The sequence below is a fragment of the Polyodon spathula genome, chromosome 18, assembly GCF_017654505.1.
Source record: "Polyodon spathula isolate WHYD16114869_AA chromosome 18, ASM1765450v1, whole genome shotgun sequence".
NCBI classification, from domain to species: Eukaryota; Metazoa; Chordata; class Actinopteri; order Acipenseriformes; family Polyodontidae; genus Polyodon; species Polyodon spathula.
Window position 1 is genome coordinate 1,284,222 of NC_054551.1, and position 24,783 is coordinate 1,309,004.

At 42.3% G+C, this 24,783-nt stretch overlaps 2 protein-coding genes across 2 annotated transcripts; both read right to left on the bottom strand.

Moving 5' to 3' along the window:
• Positions 1-584: 584 nt before the first annotated feature.
• Positions 585-12,194, bottom strand: ccnf (cyclin F). The gene is made up of 17 exons (XM_041277074.1): positions 12,067-12,194; positions 10,530-10,684; positions 10,089-10,195; positions 9,860-9,927; positions 8,892-9,085; positions 8,160-8,213; positions 7,260-7,364; positions 6,910-6,987; positions 6,509-6,660; positions 6,196-6,360; positions 5,798-5,921; positions 5,259-5,439; positions 4,686-4,773; positions 4,275-4,374; positions 4,018-4,157; positions 2,386-2,558; positions 585-2,058 (listed from the first exon to the last, which is right to left on the bottom strand). Exons 1-17 carry the CDS (start codon positions 12,077-12,079, stop codon positions 1,697-1,699), a joined length of 2,259 nt encoding a protein of 752 aa, XP_041133008.1. The 5' UTR covers positions 12,080-12,194; the 3' UTR covers positions 585-1,696.
• Positions 12,195-21,128: 8,934 nt separating this feature from the next.
• On the bottom strand, positions 21,129-23,929 carry LOC121331282 (transmembrane protein 100-like). The gene has a single exon (XM_041278571.1). The coding sequence runs from the start codon at positions 23,817-23,819 to the stop codon at positions 23,436-23,438; it is 384 nt and encodes a 127-aa protein (XP_041134505.1). The 5' UTR covers positions 23,820-23,929; the 3' UTR covers positions 21,129-23,435.
• Between the last annotated feature and the right edge of the window lie 854 nt (positions 23,930-24,783).

A 24,783-nucleotide genomic window follows, 5' to 3' on the forward strand; every position in this document is an offset into this window, starting at 1 on the left:
TATTTCAGTCTGAAATAAGCCAACAACTTGAAGGCATTTGCATTATCACATGGTTTTCATGCATTTAAAAACCCTCCTTCCCAAAATCCACTTCTCTAGCACCTTAGTGTCAGATATTCATAAATACTACTTATTTAAAAAAAAAAAAAAAAAAAATCACAGCTAGGAATTTCTTCAGCTTGTTTTCAGAACATGAAGTGCTCATGCCTTTATAAACCGCACAAGATCTGCATGCAGACTGGCACAGCGTGTTCTCCACACAAGAGCCATGAACTCTGCACTCGGATGTTTGTCATTAAGAGCAGGTGGTTTTTGGTAGGAAATGGCAAAACATATATTTATATTGTGCATTGCAAACAAAAAACACAGTAGTAGGGATTTTGCCAATCCAAGAAGAAGCATTTCAAGTAGACACCTTGTTTTCCTTCCCCTCTATGTAAAATATAAAATGATATTTACAATATATATATCTAATCCCTCAAGATACAACACAAAAGTATTTACAAGTCAACGTTCACATTCATTGAGAAAAAAACAATAGCGTAGCAACATGTCTCCTGTATTTTTTTTTTTTTTTTTTGGGGGGGGGGGGGGGGGGGGGTGTCACTGCTGTAAACTTTGTATCCAAGAAGTTACACAGAATTCTTAGGACAACCGTTTGATTATCTTATTTTTTTTTTTTTGTTAAGGCACAAAATCAAGATACATTTTAAAAACTGTTTCTGAAAGAAAAAATAAACCACAGCAATTCCCTGTATTGTATTCAGATTGTCTCTCTATTTTGATGTACTGCATAGTTATACTACATTTTAAAAAAACACTGTGTACCATATTTTGTACCGCACTCTCTGTTCACGCTTGACTTTTTTTGGGGGTTTATTTTTTTTCATGCCAAATCACGTGCTTGTGAGTAAACCGTTTATGTGCGTTAACTTTAGTGATTTGCAAAATGATCAGTTTTTACCGAATGCTGTAGTATTTAAAACTTTTGCTATTCTAGACCGGACTCGAATAGAAAACCCCTTAACAGACTAATTGTCTCTGAGAACTTCAGAAAAAAAAGTGCTATGCAGGGTCTTAAAAGGCACAAAAATCTTGAAGTTTAGGAGGAGAAAAAAAGGCTAGTTAGTACCATAGATGCAGTCCCTGAATATAGACTGGGAATAAAGAAAAGTGGGGTCTAAATCCAGTAATTCAAGCATTTCTCAGTCTGAGGTATGTCAGGAAGTGGTTTAGATAAAGCTGTCTCACACAGCGAGGTGCCTCCTGAAGCACATGCTCACAGAAGCCTGGAAAGGTGTGGTGTGTTTGATCCAAGGAGGTTACAGAAACAATACTGTTATACAGTACAGTCGGTGCATGAGAGAATACTGGTGACCTTGTTTGACTCCAACACTCCAGCTGCCCTTCACTCCCCTGGATGCCCAGCAGGCTCTAGTTTGGAGGAGTACTGTTAGAGTGGGACACAGCTGCTGAACAGAAGCAGTGTCGTCTTCGGGTTCCTCTTGTAACGTGCTTTTTCACGTTTTGGTTAAAAACGGAAGAATTCAGACTGAGATTAAAAAAAAACGGATTTCACTATTATTTGGGGATATCTGTGCTGATACTGTTCGGTTTAAATAAAATAAGTGTCAAATTTAAGAAACACTTGGGAGGTGACAAGCAGGTTTGTCTGCTGGTTTGGTTTCCGGGCTGTTCAGATGCTCAGAGAACCGATCTCCTCGCCGCTGTGCTCCGCTGCGTTCTTCCTCTTGAGCTGCCTCCGGTGACCATGCCTCTGTGCTGCCAGGGGGAATGCCAGCGGGGACACGCAGAGGGGCTTGCCCAGGGTGCTAGCGGAAGAGGGGGGGCTGGCACTGTTCACAGAGGAGTACCCCGAGCTGAGGTCAGCAGGGGGGTCACTGAGACTCCGAAACAGCACCTCGTGTGTCCTGGAAGAGGAGCCCCCCTCCTCGTGTCCTGTTTCCTCAGAGGGGCTCTCGTCTTCACTGGACTGCGCTCGGCAGTGGTGCTCGCCGTCCTCAAACACCAAGTCCAGCACACCACACGGGGCAGTCACTGTATATATTATTAACAGAGACATTAAATTATATTATATATATATATATATATATATATATATATATATATATATATATATATATATATATATAATATATATATATACACACACTGTACTTCTCACCAAAGGGACAGACACAAACATTGCTTAACATTGTCATTTTAGCTATGAAGTACATGCAAATTAGGGATATATTGAATTAAGGGTATCAGTGAAGTTATACAGTAGAACACATATACAACTTAAAGTCAACATGGGCAGACCATGAATTATGAAAATCAGGAGTTGACAAAGTGAGCTACAGAGAAAGCAAAGACTTGTACCTTCTCCCTCTTTCTCCCCTTCACTCTCCTGGTCCCCTTCGTAACCCGAACAGGAAGTGTCCAGACTCCAGTCCAGGAAGTTACCCAGCAGAGTCTCTTCTTGATTGGACAGCTCATTAGTGGGCGTGGCCACAAAGCTGCCCCGGTCTTCCCGAAGACCATCCTCCCTTCTCCTGCAAAATTGAGACTACCATGTGATCACTCGACACCAGTTACCAGCCAGACTACAAAGAATGCAGGGGACTAATAAGGAACATTCTGGAAGAGTTAACTACAGGGTGTCCAATTGAACCCTTTGATGTATGAAACAGTGAATAGTTTGACACACTTCCCCCCCCCCCCCCCCCCCATTCTGTCCCTGCAAGTGGTTGCCATGCATGAAAGGGTTAAACATGTGCAGGCTTAGTTTGCTACCTTCATCTCTATGCCTCACTATACAATGCACTCTGTTTATGAGACTCACATCTGTACCGGATGATTGGATTCTTAAAAGCGGACCGATGCCATTACTGTGGTGCAGAATCAGCATGTTAGTAAGAGAATGACAAGAGCTTGTTCCCTGCAGTGTAAAGGGTTGACCACTAGATGTCACAAGTTCCCACAAGTATGCACGCCCCACGAAAAATATACAGCTGCTTTTCCTTAACCAACTAAGGATCATGGTTAATTGTCTGCTTGTAAAAGTTAATGGCATCTCGACAGAAAGGGCATAGCCGACAGCTTTGTGATGGGGGTATAGAGGAGTAAGGAAGCAGAAGAAAGAAAAAACAAAAAACGTGAGTAAGAGATCTAGTGTTTGTTTCTCAAAGTATTGTTTACTTAGTGTTCCAGCTAAGAGCTAGGTTTATTTTGTTATCTGTTGTTTTGCCACTGCAGTGTAAGAAATAATGCAATCCTCTGTTTAACAGCAGGATGTCATGGGTAAGCAGCGTGTTATACAATCATGATTATGTTTACTCAAGGCTGCAGAATTCTACTTTACTACAGTATACTTGAAGCGATCATCTCGTGAGAGTGCCTAATTTAACTGCCCTGTGGTGTTGTGCAATGGCCTTTGAATTAAAACAACATTACAGTACAGTATGTTACTGTCAGGACTACTATTGCATTAAAGCACTAATGGCTTACTTATTTTCTGTTGCAATGCAAATCTCAGTTTTTCAGTAAGCGGAGTTGCAAAACTCTGCAATCCCACTCCCTCTACATGCATATCACACAGTAACACTGCTCTACTCGGTACGTATTCAATGAATGTGTATTCACTTTACTGAAACACACTTTCACTAACAGAGGACACAAAAAACCCCACATATCTGCACAATGCAGTGGTGCACTCACTGTCTGATTACAATCAATTCAGTGTTTGATGCATCACTTTACTATCCACGCTGCCTACGTGCCTAATCACATGAGATGTGATCAAATTCCAAAAAGCTTTATTTTTAGTGACTGCACTTGATCAAAGTACAGTATTGTGTAGTCATTTTACCCTGAAATGATTCTTACAAGCAGAGTATTTTACATTGGTTAGTATAGGAATGATTTTGTCCCAGTGGTTTTGATCACTCTATGCGGTGGATTCTTATAAAATGGGCTGCACTATAGCGAGAGTTCCTCTTCACATACCCCTACCTCTTGTTCTTGCTGGCCGGGGAGGAGAGGAAGGTGTGCATGTCTGCAGTGTTGGAGCTGGGAGGCACGAGGGGCCGAGCAGCAGACAGCCCTTCCTCTTTCACCTCCAGGATCACACATAGCTCGCTGAACTCCAGCACCTGCAAATAAAAACAAATCGAAAAAAGAAAATACATTTTAGATTATAAAAAAGTTAACCGTACATTTCAGTTCAAGGTTTTATTTGAATGCAGAATGGGGAGTTTTTTTTTAAATACCTTTTCTTTGCTAATCTGTTGGTAACAGTCATCCTCAAATCGCTGAGTCACCCCCGTCAGTGAAACATGTCTGTAGTCCTTTGGAACATCGTCTTGGAAACTGAAGAGAAAAAAAAAAAGAAGGATTATGATTATTATTATTATTATTATTATTAGGTACAATGCAATACAATACACTGCCTGCTGTGCCTGTGAAGATAAAGGCTCTGTAGACTAGAGGGACCAGGTGCACTCCAGGACAGTTAACAGGACAAAGGCACTTGTTTTTTAATGCTGTCACATGTCAAACATTCCCATAACGGGTTTTGTGGTTCACATTAAAATTTGGAGACAGAACAAAGCACTGAATAATGAAACCAAGTCACTACAAAGGCAGACTGATGGATAATGGTATTCTTCATTGCCACCTACCATTTCTTGTGCAGGCTCAGCACACAGTCCACCAGGTCTTGCAGAGAGTATCCTGTGGACTCAGACAGGTGGCTGGACCAGGGGTTGGCTGAATGAACAAGGCAAGAGAAACAGGGGTCACACAGGGACTCTACAATATAAAAACACATGAACGATCGTCAAAAAGCACCTGCTAGTCATCAACTTTTGTGGTTAGCAGCATTTGACGCACCCTCTCGAGGACAGTTATTGGAGTACACTCACCAACAAGCAAGAAACACAAGGCTCCCAGTTACAAAGCCAACATTTCCAGGCAATTGCTGAATTGGATTGTGAAAAATAAACTAATTCAGGTCAAAGCAGTTTGGGCTTTGCTACTTTAACTAATTGCTTGAAAGGTTATCATGGGCTTTACATTATTCTAACTGGTTTACCAGGGAACAGACAGCACCCATTTGCTTTAAATGGAAACCGAAATCTCAAGTCATGCATTGGTTTCCTTTGCACGATCTTTTCTAAATGATGTGAACGAACACAAACATGATCACTGGTCTACTTGTTGCAGAGTTTGTGCCAGCGCTGGTAAACCCGTACCGTGCCTGTGCAGGATCCTGGTGAGCAGCAGCGCAGCGGCAGCCAGGCGGGCAGGAGAGTACCGGGACAGGCTGGTGTAGAGCAGAGACAGCTCGCAGATATAGTGCAAGAGATTCTCACTCCTCCTGTCCAGCGGAGAGAGAGACAGCAACACCTCCCCATAGTCCAGCAGCGTGGGGGTCTGGACGAAAACCAAAGACAAAAAGAAATTATATTAAATAAAATTAGCAGCATGCTGGGAAAGGCACACAAATGCAGTACAGTTCAGAAGAAAAGAACTACGTTCAGAGCTTTGAAATACTCGTGTAGCATTATATCCCAGTCACAATTTTATAACACATATGCATTAAATTAGATTCATTAAATAGATAGGGAACTTAACATGGTTCAATTCTGCACAGTAACCAAAGGAGATATACAGAACATGGACTTCTCTTTAACAGAGGATGGCCAATAGGCAAAACACAAACTACTAAGTTTCACAGACATGCGATTCTGACAATCACACAGAGACAAGGGCAGGAGGATGCGGTACATACTCTGATCCTGCCTTCCAGTGCTGAGATGACCTCTCCCATCATTCTGACCAGGTCCTCGTACTTATAGGTGTTGTCTGTGAGCCAGACAGCTTCTCGGATGGTCAGGATCTCTTTACTCGTATACCTACATAGCCAGAAAGACAATGAGCAAGAAAGCGGTCTCAGGCTAAAACGACAGGCAGGAGGCTGAGGAGCGAGCAATACAAGTTTGAAGAAGAAGTCAGCACCTAGAGAAGTGTATTTTTTCTTTTTATATAAAACAAAGCAGAGCCATTTACTGCATGATATGAACAAGCACTTTCAATGGAATATCTATATGACATTTACTGCATATATTTGTATTTTGCCAGCTTCGATGCCCCCCTCCTCCCCATGCTCGATCCCCTCTCCCCTCTTACCTTGTGCATATGACCATGCAGGCGATTCCAAGGAGCTGCAGCCTGGCCTTCGGGACGGAGCGCAGCAGGAGATAGCGGTCCACGCACCCCACCGTCACGTGGAGGGACAGGCTGGAGAAATCTTTCATCGTGGTCACCTCCACCAGCCAGTCCACGAGGATGTACCTACAAATACACAGAGAGAGAAAAGAAACCGACAAGAGCACGTTCAGATTAAACAGTTAAGCTATTCCAACTCAATGGATCAATATATCCAAGATGAAAAAAGAAAAGATTTGGTGCTGGGCTGTGTGCGCCAGTGGAAGTGCTGTACCTCATGGTGTCATTCATCCCCTTCTGTAGCATGAACATGCCCTGCTTGGGGAGCGGGCAAGAAGACTGGAAGATCTGAGACACCAGGTCGCTGCAGGCCTTCGCTTCCAGACCCAGCTGGTTCCCATTCACGCACGCTTTAGCAAGAGCCAGCTAGAAGGAAAAAAAAAACAAAACAAAAAAGCAGAGCTTAATAACAAGATCACCACCGCCCAACAAGCAGCTCATCTTAATACACTGCCCACCTCAGTATGGGGACTCCTGCTTCCATTTCATTTTCTGTAGCTGTGTACAGTGGGGACCCAATTTACAAAACAATCCAAAGCATTTCATCCCCGCTCCCCCAAAACACACAGACACAGTCCCTCACATTCTCATCTGCCACATTGTTGTTTTCTGTACCTGCGCTTCCCAGCTGCCTTTAGCTGCATAGTCCCTGAGTGTTCGTAGGCACTGGAGGTATCTGCCTGGATCTCCCAACTGCAGGGAAAAAAAAAAAAATACAAATGTCATTCTACATTTTGACACAAAGACATGTTCCGACTGCAACAACAGCCAGTGGGTGTGAAAGTAGATTTTAAAAATACATGTAAAAAGGCTTAGAGTTAATTTTGGAAACTGATAACTTCTTTCAAAGCATGCGTTCCTGGGTAGCAAATTATGTCAGGCTGCAAACAGGGCACCACGGCAATAATCTATTCAGTATTTCCTGCACCTCTGAGCACAACCCGAGGTCTCCTTCAGTCACTTACTGCAGCCCTTCTCTTGGACTCCCACAGGAGGTAGGAGCTCTGTAAACATCCATGACTGGAAGACTCTTCTAACATGGTCAGGGCTTCACTGTGCTTCTGTTCATCCTGAAACACATGGGGAGAGAGGGGAGGAGAGGAAGCTCCACGTTACACAAAAAAACAAAACATTCTGTTTAGCCACCGCCCTTGCACACAGCAGCAAAACCTCAAAAGGACAACGGAAATACTTAAAAGCAGTTATAACATGCCTTGCATATTCTGAACCACAACTTATTCCAAATTTCTGGGCTGCCCCAGAGGCATCCATGACAACACATAGCAAGTACCGAGTACTTGTGTGCCCACGATCTTCAGACAGTTCTGACGCAACATATCCTTTCAATAGGAAGAGGAAAAATATGATTCTTGAATAAAATCACCCTTATTGGTTGTTTCTTTAATTATGGAGCTATTCATGCACATAAGTGCCTCCAATGAGCTTCTGAAGCAGCAACCCCAGATTCAATTCAGCTGCCAGGTGCATTTTTGATGTACACCTACTCGCTGAGCTCATTCTCACACCTTTACTTGCAAACAGATTCAGCTCTCATAATCTACATCCATAAAAAGGCAGACACCCTTACCCACTTGCTAAAAGTTATTAAATTATGCAGAGATTCAACAACTAGTGGCAAACCTTTAATGTAGTCACTGGTGTGCACACCACCACGCTCACATTTCAAGTGAGTGCATCATGACATCAACATTTCATGATCTAACCAGAAGGAGAATCATACTTTTTATGTTGTTGACATGGTTTTAATATGGGGTGTCAACTATAGTGAGTTTTTCTATTAAAACAAAACAGTAACTAGAGTTTATTTAAATTGAAATAAATAAAAACAGGATGGATAAACTTACATCAAATAGCCGAAGAACTCTGGCCAGACAGTACAGCAGGGATGCTTTCTTCCCCTGAAAACACAACGTACAATTAGGATCGGAAGCACAGTGCTGGCTTTTTCTGGACAACAAGACATACAAGGGTATATTCTGCTAACAGAAACCATTAATCATGAAACAGGCACAACAATCCATAGAATGCAACATTCAACAGGAGAGCAAGTCAGTGTTCCATGATTAACCACCTCTCCCCCAGGTTGGCAACAACAAACAACGGCCTCTCTCAAACACCTGCGATATCTAGATAAATACTAAATACACAGCGTAATACCAGGTTACTTTAAAACTTAATAAAATTGCATAACAAGCCTCACATAATAATACTGAGCTGTAATAGTGGTCTACACCTAGTTAGATAACATTCACAATGTTAACACAGAAATACCAATACAAAGGAATTCCCATTCATACAGATATATAAAATGTGATAAGAGCAATTATAAAAAAACTAAAATGGTAGTTTATGAAATGCTGTTATACTAAAAGCATTCCAGAAAAAAAAAAACATTGAAGCCAGTTCCAAAGTGAGGGAGATTGAACTAAAAGCTTTTGCTCCAGGAGGTCTCTCCATATTCTTGGAATTACCAGGAGACAATAATTTACAGATCTCAAAGTAGCAACCGAGCTTACAGGCTCGTACCCCTGGTGAATGTAAAAATAAATAAATCAAAAGCATGATGAAGATCTCACCGGGTCGGCCTCACACTCAGCCCTCAGGCTCTCGAACACCACGGCCTTGCAGCAGCTGCCTGACGGGGACCAGGGGGGTCGGATGAAGAGCCAGACGAAGGGGTCTGCTGGGGCCCGCAGGCTCTCCGCCAGGCTGAAAAAGCGGGAGGCCTTCAACCCACACACCTCCGCACGCCCTTCATCACTCACTGACGCTGTGGGAACAGAGAGAAAGGAGACTGAGCAAGACATTTCCCTGCAATACGATGTTATTACACAAAGCAGGACCAGATGATACCATTAGAAATTAAGTGGAGGTGGACTTAGGACAGAGGGAAGTAGACATTTATTCAGAGAGTGGCAAGGGCATGGAATGGGTTACCTAGCCATGTTGTGATGCTGAATAACTTGGATCCTTCATGACCCAACTTGGGACAAAGTTTTGAGATCAATCAGCAACAAGCTTAGATGAGCCTAACAGCCTCCTCTTGTTTGTAAATGTTCTTGTTATTACTAACCACGTTAAGCTTCATCATTGGTTGACACTTATGACTAAATCAGTGTTTACACCCTTGTGAATAATCGGTCTCAGTCAGACTTGGTCAGCAACTGCCGAACAGCCAGACTGATCACTCTGAATGATAACGTGACTGAAAGAGATTCAACATGTTCAATCTTCAAATCTGAACACATCCCAAATGAAATCTGCATAATCTTGGTTTTAAGGGCATGCACGCTTCGATTCATCCGGACTGCGTACGGCCAGTTGAGATGAGATGGGCTGTGTTTGGCACGCTTTAGATGATTCAGAGGGTCATTCTAACATTTCAAAAACAATGCTTTACATATATACTTTTTTTTTAAATCTTATGAATCTTCATAGGAACACTTCAAGATCAACATGTACGGAGATGAATGCAAAAAGTTTTAAGTTTTTTTACAGACAAGGCGTGCTAGTAGTTTAAAAGAGAACTCCTGGGTGAACTTACGTCCTTCATTGTAAAGGTAGGCAATGCCCAGCTTCACTGCTGCTTCGAAATTCCTGCTTTCTGCAGCTCTGTCAAGTAAAAACATGAACAAATCCATCAGCTTATCAGCAGAACATGGACCACAAAACCAAGCAAAACCCTACCTTGCAACCCAGGCAGTACAAAGCCAGCTACGTTACCCTGGAATAACAGGACTGGCTGAAAGACTGTTAGCAGAGCAGCGCCTCACCTTTCAAACAGCCAGAGATTGTCTGGCGTTGGCCACACGTCCTGGAAGCGGACATTTGCCCAAACGCTAGTATGGTTGTCAATGATGTCCCGGAGACGAGGGTGGACCTAAAATAAAAAAAGCAAAAGTCAGGGTTTCAAACAAACGTGATATGGATCATATATCAAAATAAATGAGCTTAAAAAAAAAAAAATCTCAATTTCAGATTTAGAAATGCAATGTTTCTCTTGGCCATGGATATGACGCTCATTGTCAGTAATAATCTACCCAGCTCTCAAAATAGCCACGACAACACTTCCCTGAAACTGTCTGCGGTGAACTCTGAAACTTGGCGACCTGTCCAAGTTTTAACAGACAGCAGAACAGATTTGGAAACAGTTTCAACTGGGTGGAGTAGGTCTGGTTTCCAGCCGGAGAATGGCTGTGTGTGGTCAGACTCACCGCTCGGACTGCAGGGAGGTCCTGAGCAGACAGGCACTTGAGCACACACAGCAGCACCTCTTCAGGGAGGCTCAGCAGCGTCAGCGCGGGCGCACGCTTCCTCAAACGCCGCTTGGCTGGCAAGGAGAAGCACTTGGAGCACTTACAGTGAAGCACTAAGGAGAGAGAAAACATTTGCATTAAGAAACAAGAAACACAGTGAAGTCCGGTGACCCTTTCAAGTGTCCCTGATTCTGAGCAGCAACTCAAAGACCGGCTCCTGTTCTTGGAGCTAGAACTATATTAGAGGGGTATAAACTAACTGGACTGCTAACAAAGTCTGCACCCCAACAAAGACTGCACAGGTTGTCAAGATAAAATGTGAAAGAATGAACTGAACATATGCACAACATATTACATTTCACTGTAAAAACGTCACATGATTGTCAGACGCTGCACCTTTAAATGTAGAGGTATTCTATTAAAATGCTTCAGGAGCCGCAGAAAAGACACATTTACATTTTTTAATTTACTATTTAACCAGGATACAAGGCATCGATCTTAGTAATCTTCTTCTGATCGAAAATATTAAGCAACCTATCACTACCTGCCCTGTCCTGCACTTCCTTACCCACTGCTCTTCCCCGGCGCTCAATTTTCCCTCCTTCTCTGGTCTGTCAGAATGCTGTTCATTAACCGGTCTTGCAGCCTATATTGTAATTTGTTTCAATCGCTGCTTTCTCGATTAATAAGAGTACCCAAAATAGCTGCATGTCTATGCTGAAAGGGAGTTCCAAAACGTCAAAATCGTGTTTTACAGTTCGGTTTGCATTAGAACCAAATATAAGGTCTAAGGAAAACTGACAACAAGTCTGCTGGCAACGCATAGCAAGACATGCAAGACATTACACTAAAATAATGACATTTCATACCACTGATACACAATTACCGTGAAGTATTCGTGTTCTCCTTTATCCTTACAGTACAAATGCGGGATGTCTGGGGTTAAAATATTTTGCCTTGATTTAATTAAATATAGCGGCCTTCCCCTAATCGTACGATATGCACTCTTAAACCAAATATACAATTCAAGATTATGTTTGGTTTTGCATCTTGACAGACAATTAAAACGACAAGTATCGCATGAAAATAATGCAACACTTCATAATTTGCTAATTTAACTAAACCGCTCCCGTACTAACTGTCAGCAGAGAACAAAACACTTTTAAAACATATATACAATTACATTGAAAACTCGTGTACAGGGTAACCACGGTAGCATAACATGATACAATATATATGTATTTAAAACAAAACATTTTGATTAAAAACAAAACTATTTACAGTACTAGTAACTACGGTACACATATTTACAGAACACAAAATGTTTCAATTTCCCTGCTCAAAATTAGCATCAGGCTTTATTTTTTCGGATTCTTTCACACCTCGCTAAAACACGTACAATATACTCATTTAAATTAAAACAATTAAAAAAAAAAAAAAAAAAAATCACATCAAAATAACATTGACTTTATATACACAATAAAAAATAACTTACCGCCTGCTTTCATTTCAAACTCGCTAGACAATGTTAATCTTGGAAAGCAGTAGACAAATACTAAAATATGATTTAATTACTTAATTAATTAATTAATTAATTAATTAATTGAGAGTATTTAGTTATTTTTAAAGACACAAAACACAGCACCGAACATTCACAACTAATGAATGAAAGAAACTCTTACTGAAGCCCCTCCCCCAACTCCGCTTTGCACCGCCCGCGCGCACAGTTTTAAACATCAACTTAGTCACCTTATTGGCTAGAAGCAGGATCCTCCCATCGGGGACGTACGACCCTTCTGATTTGTCAGAACTCGTTCCGAACATCGCGATTGGTTCACGCAGAGAGAACGGGCGGTAATCATCATGCCGACCTGATGATTGGCTGACATAATGCGATTTCGAATTACGCGCTGCATGCTATAGGTCAGAAAAGCGGAGAATTTGCGCATGTGTGCTTTACCGCTTAGACTTATGGGACTTGTAGTTGTTCTGTTGCTCGGGGTGGGATTTAAATTCACAAATTTAAAGGGAAGACGCACGTGATTGGCTCTGGAGAGGCACAGCAGGGAGGATAGTAGTTCAACAGGCTTGTCTCGCATCCTACTGGAGGTGGTTTATTTTAATGTTTATGAAAACTCAGCTGTTTTAAAACACGGTTCCGAGTTCATTCTCATGTTTGTTTGTTTGTTTGTTTGTTTCCTGTACCGTACCGTATAATCTCATAGCTTTATAACAGAAATACAGGATTATGTTAAATACCAGAGTCATTTAGTGTACCGGACACCTTCATCCAGCGAAAACAGGGACAGGACCAGTCCCCATTAGCAGGTGAAAAAACAGATTTCCGTGACGTACCTGGTGAGAGTGCATCAACCCCAACCAATCAGAGGCCAAAACGTAATAAAATTTACCAAGGAAAAGCTAAAACATATACAGAAAGTACAGAGAGCAGCATGCGCGTACACTTGTTACCATGGCAACCCCCCCCCCCCTCCATCCCCTCAGATCGTGACACATGCAATTGTAGCACTAAAATATCCAAACTACGTAGTGAAGGTTTTATTTGGTTTTGTATTCTCTGCTGTCAGTTGAGATGTAGAACACTATATTCTATACAAACTGTACTGTAGGAGACACAATGTGATTTCAGTGATGAATGTCATGTGCAAACAAGTGACGCAACGCTCTTGAATTCAGTTTGGCTCAATCTGTTATCACAAATGGCCTGCATTGTCCTGAGACGGTATTGTGTGCCGATGCTTCATTGTGAGAGCCCTTGACGCAGACGCTCTGGAGGCTGACTGGCAGTTGTTTTTCAGCTGATAAGGAATGGGATGACATTTTAATTGTGGCGACGACATGAAGGCAGCACCTAATGACACAAGGTGTAATTAAGACAGTTGACCCTGTGGTAGTGCTAGCATTAATTGCAAATAAATTCACCATTTGTGCTGCTTCTGTCGATTTTTGTAAGCAGCTATAATGACAGCAGAGCCCTCATAAGATGTAAACCCTGCCCAGGTTTCCAGATGCCCCTTCAGGAAAATGCTGGGTATTAACCCTTTCAGTCCTGAATGATTTTTGTGGAGCTGAAGAATAAACTCCGGTTAGTATACATGAGAACAGGACACACACACACACACACACACACTATATATATATATATATATATATATATATATATATATATATATATATATATATATATATATATTATTTATACACTACCTCAGACTGGGACCTAGGAGTCCCGTGAGGTTCCAACGTGATTTCCTACCGCATATGTTAGCATACTGCGCTAAGATAAGGCAAGGTCCCACCAGGACTGAAAGGATTAAACAGAGGAGATCAACTTTGCACCAGCTGAGATAGTGTCTGTTTGCTTTGCAATGTATATTACACATTGACAGCTTGCTTTGCAATGTATATTACACATTGACAGCTTGCTTTGCAATGTATATTACACGTTGACATGCCAACCCCAGCTACAACATTCTCAGAGTAGAGTGGCTTTACATTTATCATCATCTTCATAACAGTCTCTACATTTATACAGTGCTTAATCACAAAGTGCTTTGACAAAGAGCTTATCTCTTCTAAGACTAATCTTCTAATCTCTCAAAGGCATGGCAGTGGTTCTGTGCTGAGGAGCAATGATTGTACAATTGCAGTTACAACCCATTGGTAAAATGGTACCAGTGGTGTATTTTGACATACCACTGGTATCATTAGCTGGTAATCCATTGCAGTACTGTGGCACTGTATTGTTTAATGTATCTTGACTGACTGTGTCATGTTTATTTCAGAAAGAAAAGAAATAAAACAAGTCATCCAGAAACCGTATTGTTCCTCTGAACAAGCAGGTGTAATTGGATTGATTTCCACATGGGTGTCTGTGAGGCATGGAAAGCATGGGGGCAAAACCAGCTGCAACGAGCTGGCAAATGCTGAAATAAACAATCAGTGTGTAATAACTGGCAATTTCACTTCAGTGAACAAGCGTGCTGCAATCAAAACTCGCTCTTCCCCTCGGGCCTGGAGATAATACGTGTTTTCTATCCTGGGCTCACTAGACTGAGACCCCTGCTCCTTTCTCCTCCTACACAACCTGCATAGACCCTAGCTCTTGCCTGTCACTCTATTCCTCATACTGCCCCTTCCTATCTCCAATCCCTCACTCTCGCCCTCTCTGCTCATTCGCTACTGGCCAACTTGTTGTGCCTTCTTCCTCCCATACTCGCTCCTTCTCTTCCCTTGTCTTCTTGCAACAAATGCATAGTTTCTGCCTTACTGCTCTCCTCCCCCGATTCTCAATAAGCATTAAGCAGTAAGCAATAACAATAAGCAGTCTGAGCTCCTTCTGCTTGTTCCCTTATAAAAGCATAGGCAATGTGCACTGTAAAGCCCAGAGAGGTGTAGTAAAACATATATAAAAACATGGTAAACTATGGTAAATGCATTTACTTTTCTATGGGCAGTGGCAGACATGTGGGTTCACACACAGTAGCAAGCAGAGTTTCGTTTCTATTTCTTTCTTTACTTAGTCATGTTCCAAGGCTAAGAATAGGCCCTTGTTTTCATTAAAGACGCTTCTGCTGTGAATGCGCTGAAGAGTGTAATTACCTTTAAGAATCTGGATGTCTTTCATTACTTGTGTAAGCCTAATTCGTGTAATGCTTGAAACTATACATCATGATGTCCCCTGCAACTGGAACACCTTTGAAAACAATTAATAGATTTTTCCTGCTAAAACATATTTAATGATGAATGATCATGACGATGGTCCGGCTGGACTGAAACATATCCAAGTGTCCAGCCTTATTAAATAAAACTTGAATTGATTATTGTATCTAGATGATTGTTGACTGGTTCCATTGTGGTCTAGTTGTGTGACCAGTAAGGAGGACCCTCATCCACGCCTTTCCCAGTATCACTGGGAAGGAAGCAGCGAGGATTTCCCTAGACTGTTCCTAGAAACACCAACACCCTTTTCCTGTTTCCCGGGAAAGGGAGTGAAGGGATGATGGCTTGAAGGGGTCTGAGTGACGCAGTGGAAGTCCTTATTCTCTGGAAACCATCACTCCTGGAAGTTCACACCCTTTGTGTTTTAAGATAAGTGCATTGGAACATCTACAACGGAGTTACTGGAAGTCACTATGAGCGTAGCAGTAGATTCTAAATAATAAGAGTGCTTGCAAAACGGTTTGTCATACATTTGACAGGAATGACATTTTCAGAAAACCCATGGTGTATTGTGAGTGTGTCATGCAGAGCATTGTGTTTGAATGTTTTCATTTATTAAAAAACCCACTGAGCCTCCTAACTTGTTTTTGATGGTGTATGGGAGCACACAGGCAGCCACTGCAGCAATCCTTCACTCTGTCATATGCACAATAACACACACAATTTACATTAAAATGCCAGTTCTATTTACAATCTATTCCAGAAGCTGGAACCAGCAGAGACAAATTCTTTTTTTCCCCACAGTATTTAATCCACAGATCTTAAGGTGCAGCTTGTCTCAAACCATACAGAGCACTGAAGTAAATAGTCCAGCGCAGTAGGGTGTAATAACCCTATCCAATGCTTTTCCCTTGCTATCTTCCTTAGACACCTAACCCAGGAGGTTATACAAACCCTAACAATTCTCCATCAGATCTGTGACATTCCCCATGCTGCCATGCAGCACTCTTCAAGACTTCCCTGGATGGGAACACTCTCCTGGGGAGCGAGTGAACAGGTGATGACAGATAGAGACCGATGAGCAGCATTGCAGGTGGCAGACATTGCTACCCTCGGAGTGGGTGACGCTAATCCGGGCAACTCGTATTTCACTGGGGTTAACTGTCTCAGAGAGCTCCAGCACTATTACTCCACAGCTGCCCTGTCATACTAGCACAGCAACATCACAGCAATCTGTCTCTGTACAGCCTATACCTGGAGTCGCGGAGGCTCTTTGCTGCAAGGTTAGGTGGGTGAATAATAGATATCTGGATATTCTGTTGTTGCTTGTATAAAGTGCCTAACAGTGACCCAACCCATTGGTTTAAAGAAGCAGAAAAGATGCATGAATATATAAACCTGGTTACCCCCCCTTCTCAGCTAAGTCAAGAACAAACTTTTCCTGTTCTTTCCTCACTTCGATTCACCTTCCGCTCAAGTCGTTCTGTCCCCAGAGAGCGGAGCGGAACGGCTTGCTGGTGTGCTCCATTCCTTTCTGCCCTCCAGGAAGAAGCCTATTCAGGCAGTGTTAAGAGACATTTTACAGGGCAACGGAGGTTTGCTTTGTTTGTTAGCTTTTTAAATAAAGTGTTTAATTATACAGACAGGCCCTGATACAAACGGTATATTTGCACAGTAAATTTGCAGTTTTCTAGTGTTTTTTTTGTTCTAATGGTTGTGCTACACATCGACTTACTATATAGTTTACCATGTTTTTTAATATGCTTTGCCATACCTCTCTGTCTTTGTCTTGCTTTAACTATGCTTTACTGGGCTATGTTTCTATCATGGTAAATGTAACATAAAGTTTCACATTTTAGCATAAACGCGGAGACAGTTCCCATCAGACAACAGCAAACAAGCTGTCTGCATGCTGTAAGCCATTCAGACAAAGCAACAAGCTTTGATGCTAATGGAAAGGCAAATATGATCATTTGTTATTTACAGTGAGTGCGTTTGCTTAAATAATGAAAGCCTGTCCTACTCTGCTTTTAAAGGGCAGGCTGGGATTAAAGGGACTGATTAAGGAAGGAGCACATTAAACGTTTCCAGGCTCTTCCAGGTGCATCAGCCCGACGGGGGTTGCATGTTAAAGATGACTCATTTTGTTCAGGAGGTGCTGGTGTTAACCTGGCCTTGAGGGTGGCATGCCTCATGCATGTGTCAGTTACTGCCCTCACAGAACGACTATGAAGCAGTGGTGTTGGACAGTCAGAGACCACATCATCACTTCTCACATGGTGAAGCGCAAGCTTTATTTTGTATAACAAAGTAAAGTCTTCATTTCCGTGGCTCTTTTATCTCTAGATCCTCATTTATCTTGTGATCACGACTTGACAGTTTGAAGCGTCAAATTCCTAAGATAAATGACCTCGTGATCTCAACATAACGGTTTGAAAGGTTGAGATGCTGAGATGATTTATATTGTGATCTCAACATGACAGTTTGAAATGAGATCATTTATCTCGGGATCTTTTTTAAAAATGTCCTCAATAACGATGTACGTGCCGCTAGAATGCAGAAACATGAGTGTCTATATAGAGAGAGATAGACAAGGAGCAGGATTAAGCGCGTCAGCACAAAATAAACAACACGGACAACAGAGATTTAATTTGCTGTGTTCAGTTTCATCAGACAGGCTGCAGTTTGCAGTGATTCAATTGCATGCAGACCAGCTGGCTTGGAAAAACAGCTGGAGCGTTTAAGAGGTTGTGACTTGCGAGAGATTCAGACACTATAGATGCCATATTCCCAGAAAACAACAATTTCTGAGAGTGGATTTTATTTAAACTGCCAACAGTGTTCATAAAGTATCCAAATCCAATTAGGGTCCCATTTCCATGCCAACTAATGTAACTCCTGCTCAGGGTTACTTGCGAGAGGTGAAAAAAAAGTTCTAGGCGCTTATGCAGCAGTGGAGCAGCTGCAGTTTCTAGGGTAAACAAGGTAATTTTTTAAGCGGAAAATGAAAAAGGTTCACAGACTAACGGATGCTGGCAGAACCTGAAATGCATGGATTTTTTTTTTTTTTCCTGATTGAATGGCCCTGAAACAGAAATAGCAAAACGTAATGTTAGCGTGGCCTACCCTGCGAAATGACCGAATGTGAGTTCTGTACAATCATCTACGTTAGCACCAGTGGCGTTGTGCTATATTTAGAAGCGAGGGGTCTCTACTATCTATCCCTCCCTGCCCATGCCACCTGGGATCCCCGTTTCCCAATACATTCAACAGAAACGCAGTTTATAACCCTGCAGTATTTACCGCATTTGAAAGGGCTAACAAGTGTACCAATTCATTACAAATTCAGGTATTGAGGTATTATGGTAAAGCAATAGTATATGCAAGGCACTACACTGGCAGATATTTACACTTAATAAATAAATAAATAATAAACACTTATTTTTCATATCCAGTTTCATACGCTAATCCAGACATGAAAACACTGTCATTATTATTAATGTATGGGTTATACACATATAGTGCTATATCTATCTAACAACAGGAGCGAAACAGTTAAATACTCTTCACGTGAAGTAAGGAAGCGGTGCTCTCCCTACCCAAGAGAAGTTCCCCGCGACCCCCCAGCGCTTACTGCTAGACAGTGTTTCAATTTGTTTTTTCTTCCAAGTGGAATGGATTCTTGCAATTAGCTAGCAAGTGTGTCCCTTGAGACAGAGGTGTTAGAAAAATAGAACTTAATTTGTTTCATATTTCACAGGGAGACTCAAAGAAACAGTTTATGGGCCTGATTTTTTTTTTTTTCTCATTCAGACAGTTTCCATGGAAACTAGGCAGCAGCAGCAGCTCAGCCAACCACAAAGAAACAGATACTGTAGGATCTGTAAAATGAGGAGCACAAGAAGAAGTGGGGAAAATGAAAGGAGTTTCATTTACATAGCGAGGGGTAAGCCAATGCATTTACTTCGTCGAAAATCCTTTGAAACACCACATGATTAGATTCCAGCTTTTAAATAATCAAGCTGCATCAAAGCTCTGTTTAAATCACTACCCAGTGTTTAGAGGTACACCTGCTGCTTTAATATGTTGTCTTTTATATTCCTATTGCTTTCATCGCTTTGCTATATAATATAATACTAAAGTGATGTGTGTGTGGGATCAAATATAGTCGTACAAGTTCCAGCATTGAAAGACCTTGTGGATTTAAAGTGTTGCAGAGCATCTGGCTTTATTATTTGTTTCATTTTATTTTAACAGCTTGTTTGTAGCAAAGGCACTGACTTTACCACAATGGGAAACGTCGTGGAAGTAAGTTACCCAAAAGGGCAACAAAACCTCCTTGCTGATCGGGGAAGGAGAAGACTGCAAAGGAAAAGCGTGAATCGATACGGAGAAGCAAGACATTCAACTAGCATGGAGGGTATTTACACTTGTTTTAGGAACAGTGCCAAGCTCTGGAACAAAGACCTCAAATTAGGAGCAGGAGGGGAGGCAGTGAAAGTGAAGAGTTAGGGTGACAGGATAAAAGAAGCGCCTGCTCTCTCTAGCACAGGGAGGTCAGGAAAGGGAGGGCAGTTGGGTTTGTTCCAGGAGCTTTATTAGTCTGGGGGGGGAGGGATTCCTTCCTCCAATTCATCTACAGGAACTTGACCTTCCTTTGCATGCTCGTATTTCACCTCCTTGGCTCAACCATTGTTTATTTGCTCTCTGTGTGTGCGTGGAGTAGGAAGGTAGAGGTTAGCCTCAACTCAGCTGAAATCGACATGTTGCTGAATTAGCAAACCCTGCACGGACTGACTGCTTGCTTTATTTTATTGATGAGAAATCTCCGGTCTGTCCTGCGGGATGAGACCAAGGAGAAAAAAGGAAACGCTCCTGCAGGGTTGCAGGGACCTAATATTAACTCATCCTATCGGATCTGAATTACTATGAGAAAAATATGATTGGTTTGTGAACATCAAAGCTAATATGGACTTTTCTAAACTCATTAACTGACTCTGCTCTAGTCCTTCACATGCTTGACACCAGCAGTAAGCTGATTGAAAAAACACATCTTTTGGTCTGCCGTTGTTTCTGTCAAATCTATAAACACATATATTGATAGTGCTGCTGCTCTGTACTGGACGCTGCCTGCATCGAGTGTTTGCGTTATTGTGCATCGCTATCGGCTGACGCCTTTCAGAAGACACAGTCCCTCTGCAGCCGCTGTCTTCCCCTACTGGTCACCAGTCTCTTCTGATCCCATTGGGACCAGTCAGGATTAGTCCTCAGGGAGGCTTGCCATTCCTTTTATCAAGACCTGTGTCGAGTGAAATAGTCAAATTGATGGCATACTTAGATTGATTTAGTGCAGAGTGGCTTACAGAGGAGTCCCTGCAGGTAGCACACAGTGCTGCGTGGAAATACACGGTGTTGTGTGGTCTGATGAGTCGGTGAAGAGAAAACAAACAGCTCTAGCAATATTTCATCCTAGGAGGTCAAAGTCTAGGTCATTTTCTTTTTTCTGTGATTTTTAAATTAAATGCACATAACAGTATTGCAATGAAGGTTTAGTTCTGGGTATTTTAGTCAATGCATCTTGAAATATAGATCAAAATAAATAAATCAATCAATCCCTCAAGGAATTAAGATGGCTATTCACAGACCGTCAAGGACTCCTTTTAGTAATGTTCTTAAAATCTTGAAACAATCTTGAGTGCGACGGTTTCATAGTGAAGTGACCCATGACCGTTTTGACCCCATTAAGTTTCTATAAAGACTTGCATTGATCAATTATACCTTGTGTGTGTGGCAGCAAAATCTTACCAAACAACATAACTGGCGTAAGCACAGCCACATACACAAGTAAGAAAGAGGGAAGGCTGATGCACAATGCATATGAATAATCAACTTTAATGCTAATATTTTAAATGTGTTTATAAACATACATAAATACAGCATACATAAATACACACACACACACACACACACACACACACACACACACGCAAACACAAATGCAAACGTGTACATTGCACATACATTTGAAGTCTTGTTTTTTCTTCAATCCTCCTCCCTCCCATCTCTCCAGCTGTACAGTGTTCTGCTTTCAGCGCACGCACACATTTTTTTTTTTCTCAATGAATGCCTGGGCTTGTTTTTTATGAATGCAGACTTCATTTGCCAAGAGAGACACCGACCACACTAGACCAGGAGGGAATACAAAAAGCAGTTAACCCCGCTCTCCTGGAGATGCACCCCTGGGAAGCAAAAAAAAAGCATGACTAATTTATTTATAAGGTGGCTTGCGACTGGCTGGCTAATTTACAATCATCACCACTCAGTGTTTTTATCTTGTTATTAAATCTCATTGTAAGAGCCAGGGGTGATGATTCAATAGTCAGCTGTGATGAAGTTGTGAGCCAAAGACATTGGCACTTTTGTTGTTAACGGGTTAACAGGAATTAACCCTGGTTTAAAGGGTTAATTCCTGTTAACCCTTTAAACCAGGTGTTTATTGGGCATTACTGTAAAAGTTGTTACAAAATATCACAGTACAAAATACCACCTTACAAAATATCACATTTTAAAATATTACAGTACAGAGTATCACATTACAGATAAGAGCAGTTATAGAGTACAAGAAAATCAGTGGCAAATAAGATCAAATTTGAAAAAGAGCGAGATAAAGAATGCAGTAGATGATTACATTGATTAAGGGAGAGCAGTCAACTTATAGAAAAAAAATTATTGCTTATCCGAGTAAAGTCCAGTAAGAGCACATAGTAAGTACGATAAATGGGTGAGCGATTTTAAGTAAGTCCACTATTGTATTTATTACTGTCAGAAAACTAGCCAAACCTTGCATTCCCCCAAGCCTGTGCAGTGTAGTGCAGACTCTGTGATAAACCAGTTCTGTCGATTTGCGTCCATCACAGTGCAGAATTAGATTACTACAAGGTTAAAATCTCTCCAAATCCTTTTCCGCTCGGTGCCACAAGCAAAAATAAATAATGTAAAGAACTTTCTCCCAGTCTGCATTCATTCTGCTTCAGTGTTCTGCGAGCCCCCTGGTCCTCCCCTTTGCTTCAGCTCAAGTGGATCAGTCGAGGTCAAGCAGTGCGGGCTGGAGTGGGGGGTTGATCCATTTCGGTACTTTCTGGGTAAATGGAACAAATGTCCAGTACATATAGTGGATAAAACCACTGACCCTCCAGGGCACAAAACAGGGAACCAAAAAGGCACAGCGGTCACAACCAGGCACAGTCCACTTAGTGAAAGAGGACGGGCTTCTGAAGTCCATTTGGAGACCCTGGGGTTCAATATCTGACTCTTACTGTAAAGGGTTCAGTCCCATGCCTGCTGTGTGCCACCTGGCATTTTAGCAGCAGTGCACTGGTAACTGAAACAGCATTGACTTCAAGAGACAAAAGTGGACAAGAAAGTGCAGAACTGAATTTCCAGACTTCTTGTACAGAAATCCAGAGTCTCCCTGCTCTAAAAGGACGTCACAGATCCCATCTGTCATGGGGAGGAAAGAGTATGTGTTCATTAAATCTGCCTAGCATGGTACACTAGTGTTTTGGAGGTTAGCAATCTTGCTCAATACACCAGCCAGCATAAGGAATAGCAGATGGTCCTGTGATGGGCTCCTGCTGTTGTTGTTTTAGCTGCTTTTATTTCAAATATACAGAGAGTACATCAGAAATTCAGTTCCAACATAAATAAACATGACTTGTTTTTACGTCACGATCTAACAGTCCATTGCTTTCCAGAAGGTGCTTTGTTCCGGTGAGTGCCTTGACGCTGAGCGATCCTCCAGAGGAGCGCAGTCCCTGTCTCCTCATTAAATCTCCTGATGCTTGTTTGTTTTTACAGCTGAGGCGGTGAGTCAGAGATTCAGAGATCCAACGTGAAGCAGGAAGGCTTCAGCAGGCGAGGAGCTGGCTCTGATTTGAGAACTTTATATGCGTCTTCCTCTGAGCTGCGTGTGCTTTTTAGAAACTTCATGCACATATCTATCAATTATTTTTTCAATGAATCTTTAATGGACAGTTGAGTCTGTCTGTGTTTTACTACCAAGCCCCTTCCAGCGCTGCCCCATTTCTGCAGATAGCTAGTCCAGCCCCAAATGGCTCCCAGTGGATGGTAGTGGGTAGTTGATGGCTGAAGCTTTGCTCACACCCCTCTCACTGATCCCCCTCACAGAGCACACTGCTCCAAGCTGAAGGAACCCCCTTCTTTCCTTTTCCTCTTCTTTCTCTTGTGCACCCTGCAGCAGGTGAAGGTCATGACCATCAGGCCAACCCCCAAGAGGACCACCGAGACCGCCTTGGCCATGGGCAGGCTGTTGAAGTAGAAGGTGACAGCCGCACTGGACAGCCCGATGACCAGCGAGATGATGCCAAAGGGGAAGATGCAGCGGTACCAGGATTTCTCGGTGCCCCCTGTGGCCAGGGCCAGCCTCTCCAAGGTGGACAGGGGCTCAGGCTTGGCCTGGGCTACTCCTTCCAGGTTAGCAGTGGAGCTCTCCAACTGCACCTGCTGCTGCTGGCAGGCTAAGGGTCCTGACTTGCATCCCATCATATTGAGCAGAGCCCCGACTGTCTGTCTCCAGTCATTGTTGAGAGAAAGCTACAGCGAAGAGAGCCGAGCAGCTGCTTCTGTGCTCCACTAATAACACATTTTCACTGTCGAACTTGGCTGTGGAGGATATAAGGAGTGGAGGGGGTGGGGGGGGGGGCGACTCTTGCAGGCCCATTGGCTGATGCCGGAGGGTGATGTCACTGCTGGTGGAAGAGGAAGGCGGCAGGAGGCTGTTACTGTTAACCTTGTATCTGCCAGAAAGTAGTGCAGGGTTATTGCTTCTTAGCAATCAGAAACATTTCATATATTCTTGTGTTTTTATTTAAGATGCGGAGTAAAGCACTAGAAATCCCCCTCTTGCTTGGAGTGTTCATTGATTCAGTAGTACCAAGATGTGACCTGCAAATATGGAGACACGCGTGCTCTTGGATGCAAGCCCTGTGGATTGTTCTCTCCTATCTGAGATCTGCTCTGTGAAAGAGTTTAAAAGCAAAGGGAATATTGCATGAAACAATGCTGTAAAACAATATTGACAGCGATGTCTTAAAATAACAGCCCAAAAGTTAACATTGTTCAGATTCAAAAAGCATTCAACGGTACCATTGCTTTTTTCTTCAAACAGGATTTATGTAACAGAATAATATCACCGTGCAAACCTATAAAATAGCTGCCCCCGCCTCACATTAATAAAAACTATAAATACTGTATCACATTTCAACCTGCCTGTCGTATGCACTATGCGTATAAAACAAAATGACTCACATAGGGTCGGTGCAGGTCTCCTGACAAATTGGAGCAGTAAAAAAGGTTGCTAATTGCCAGGCCCGGATTGTGATACATAAAATAAATGTACTGGGTTTCCCACTTCCAGGATCATGGCAATGACGAACCCGTCAGTTTAGCTGAATGTTATGTTGGGCGTCGCTGGCCACTTTATTAGGATCAACCCGTAATTGAGCCATAT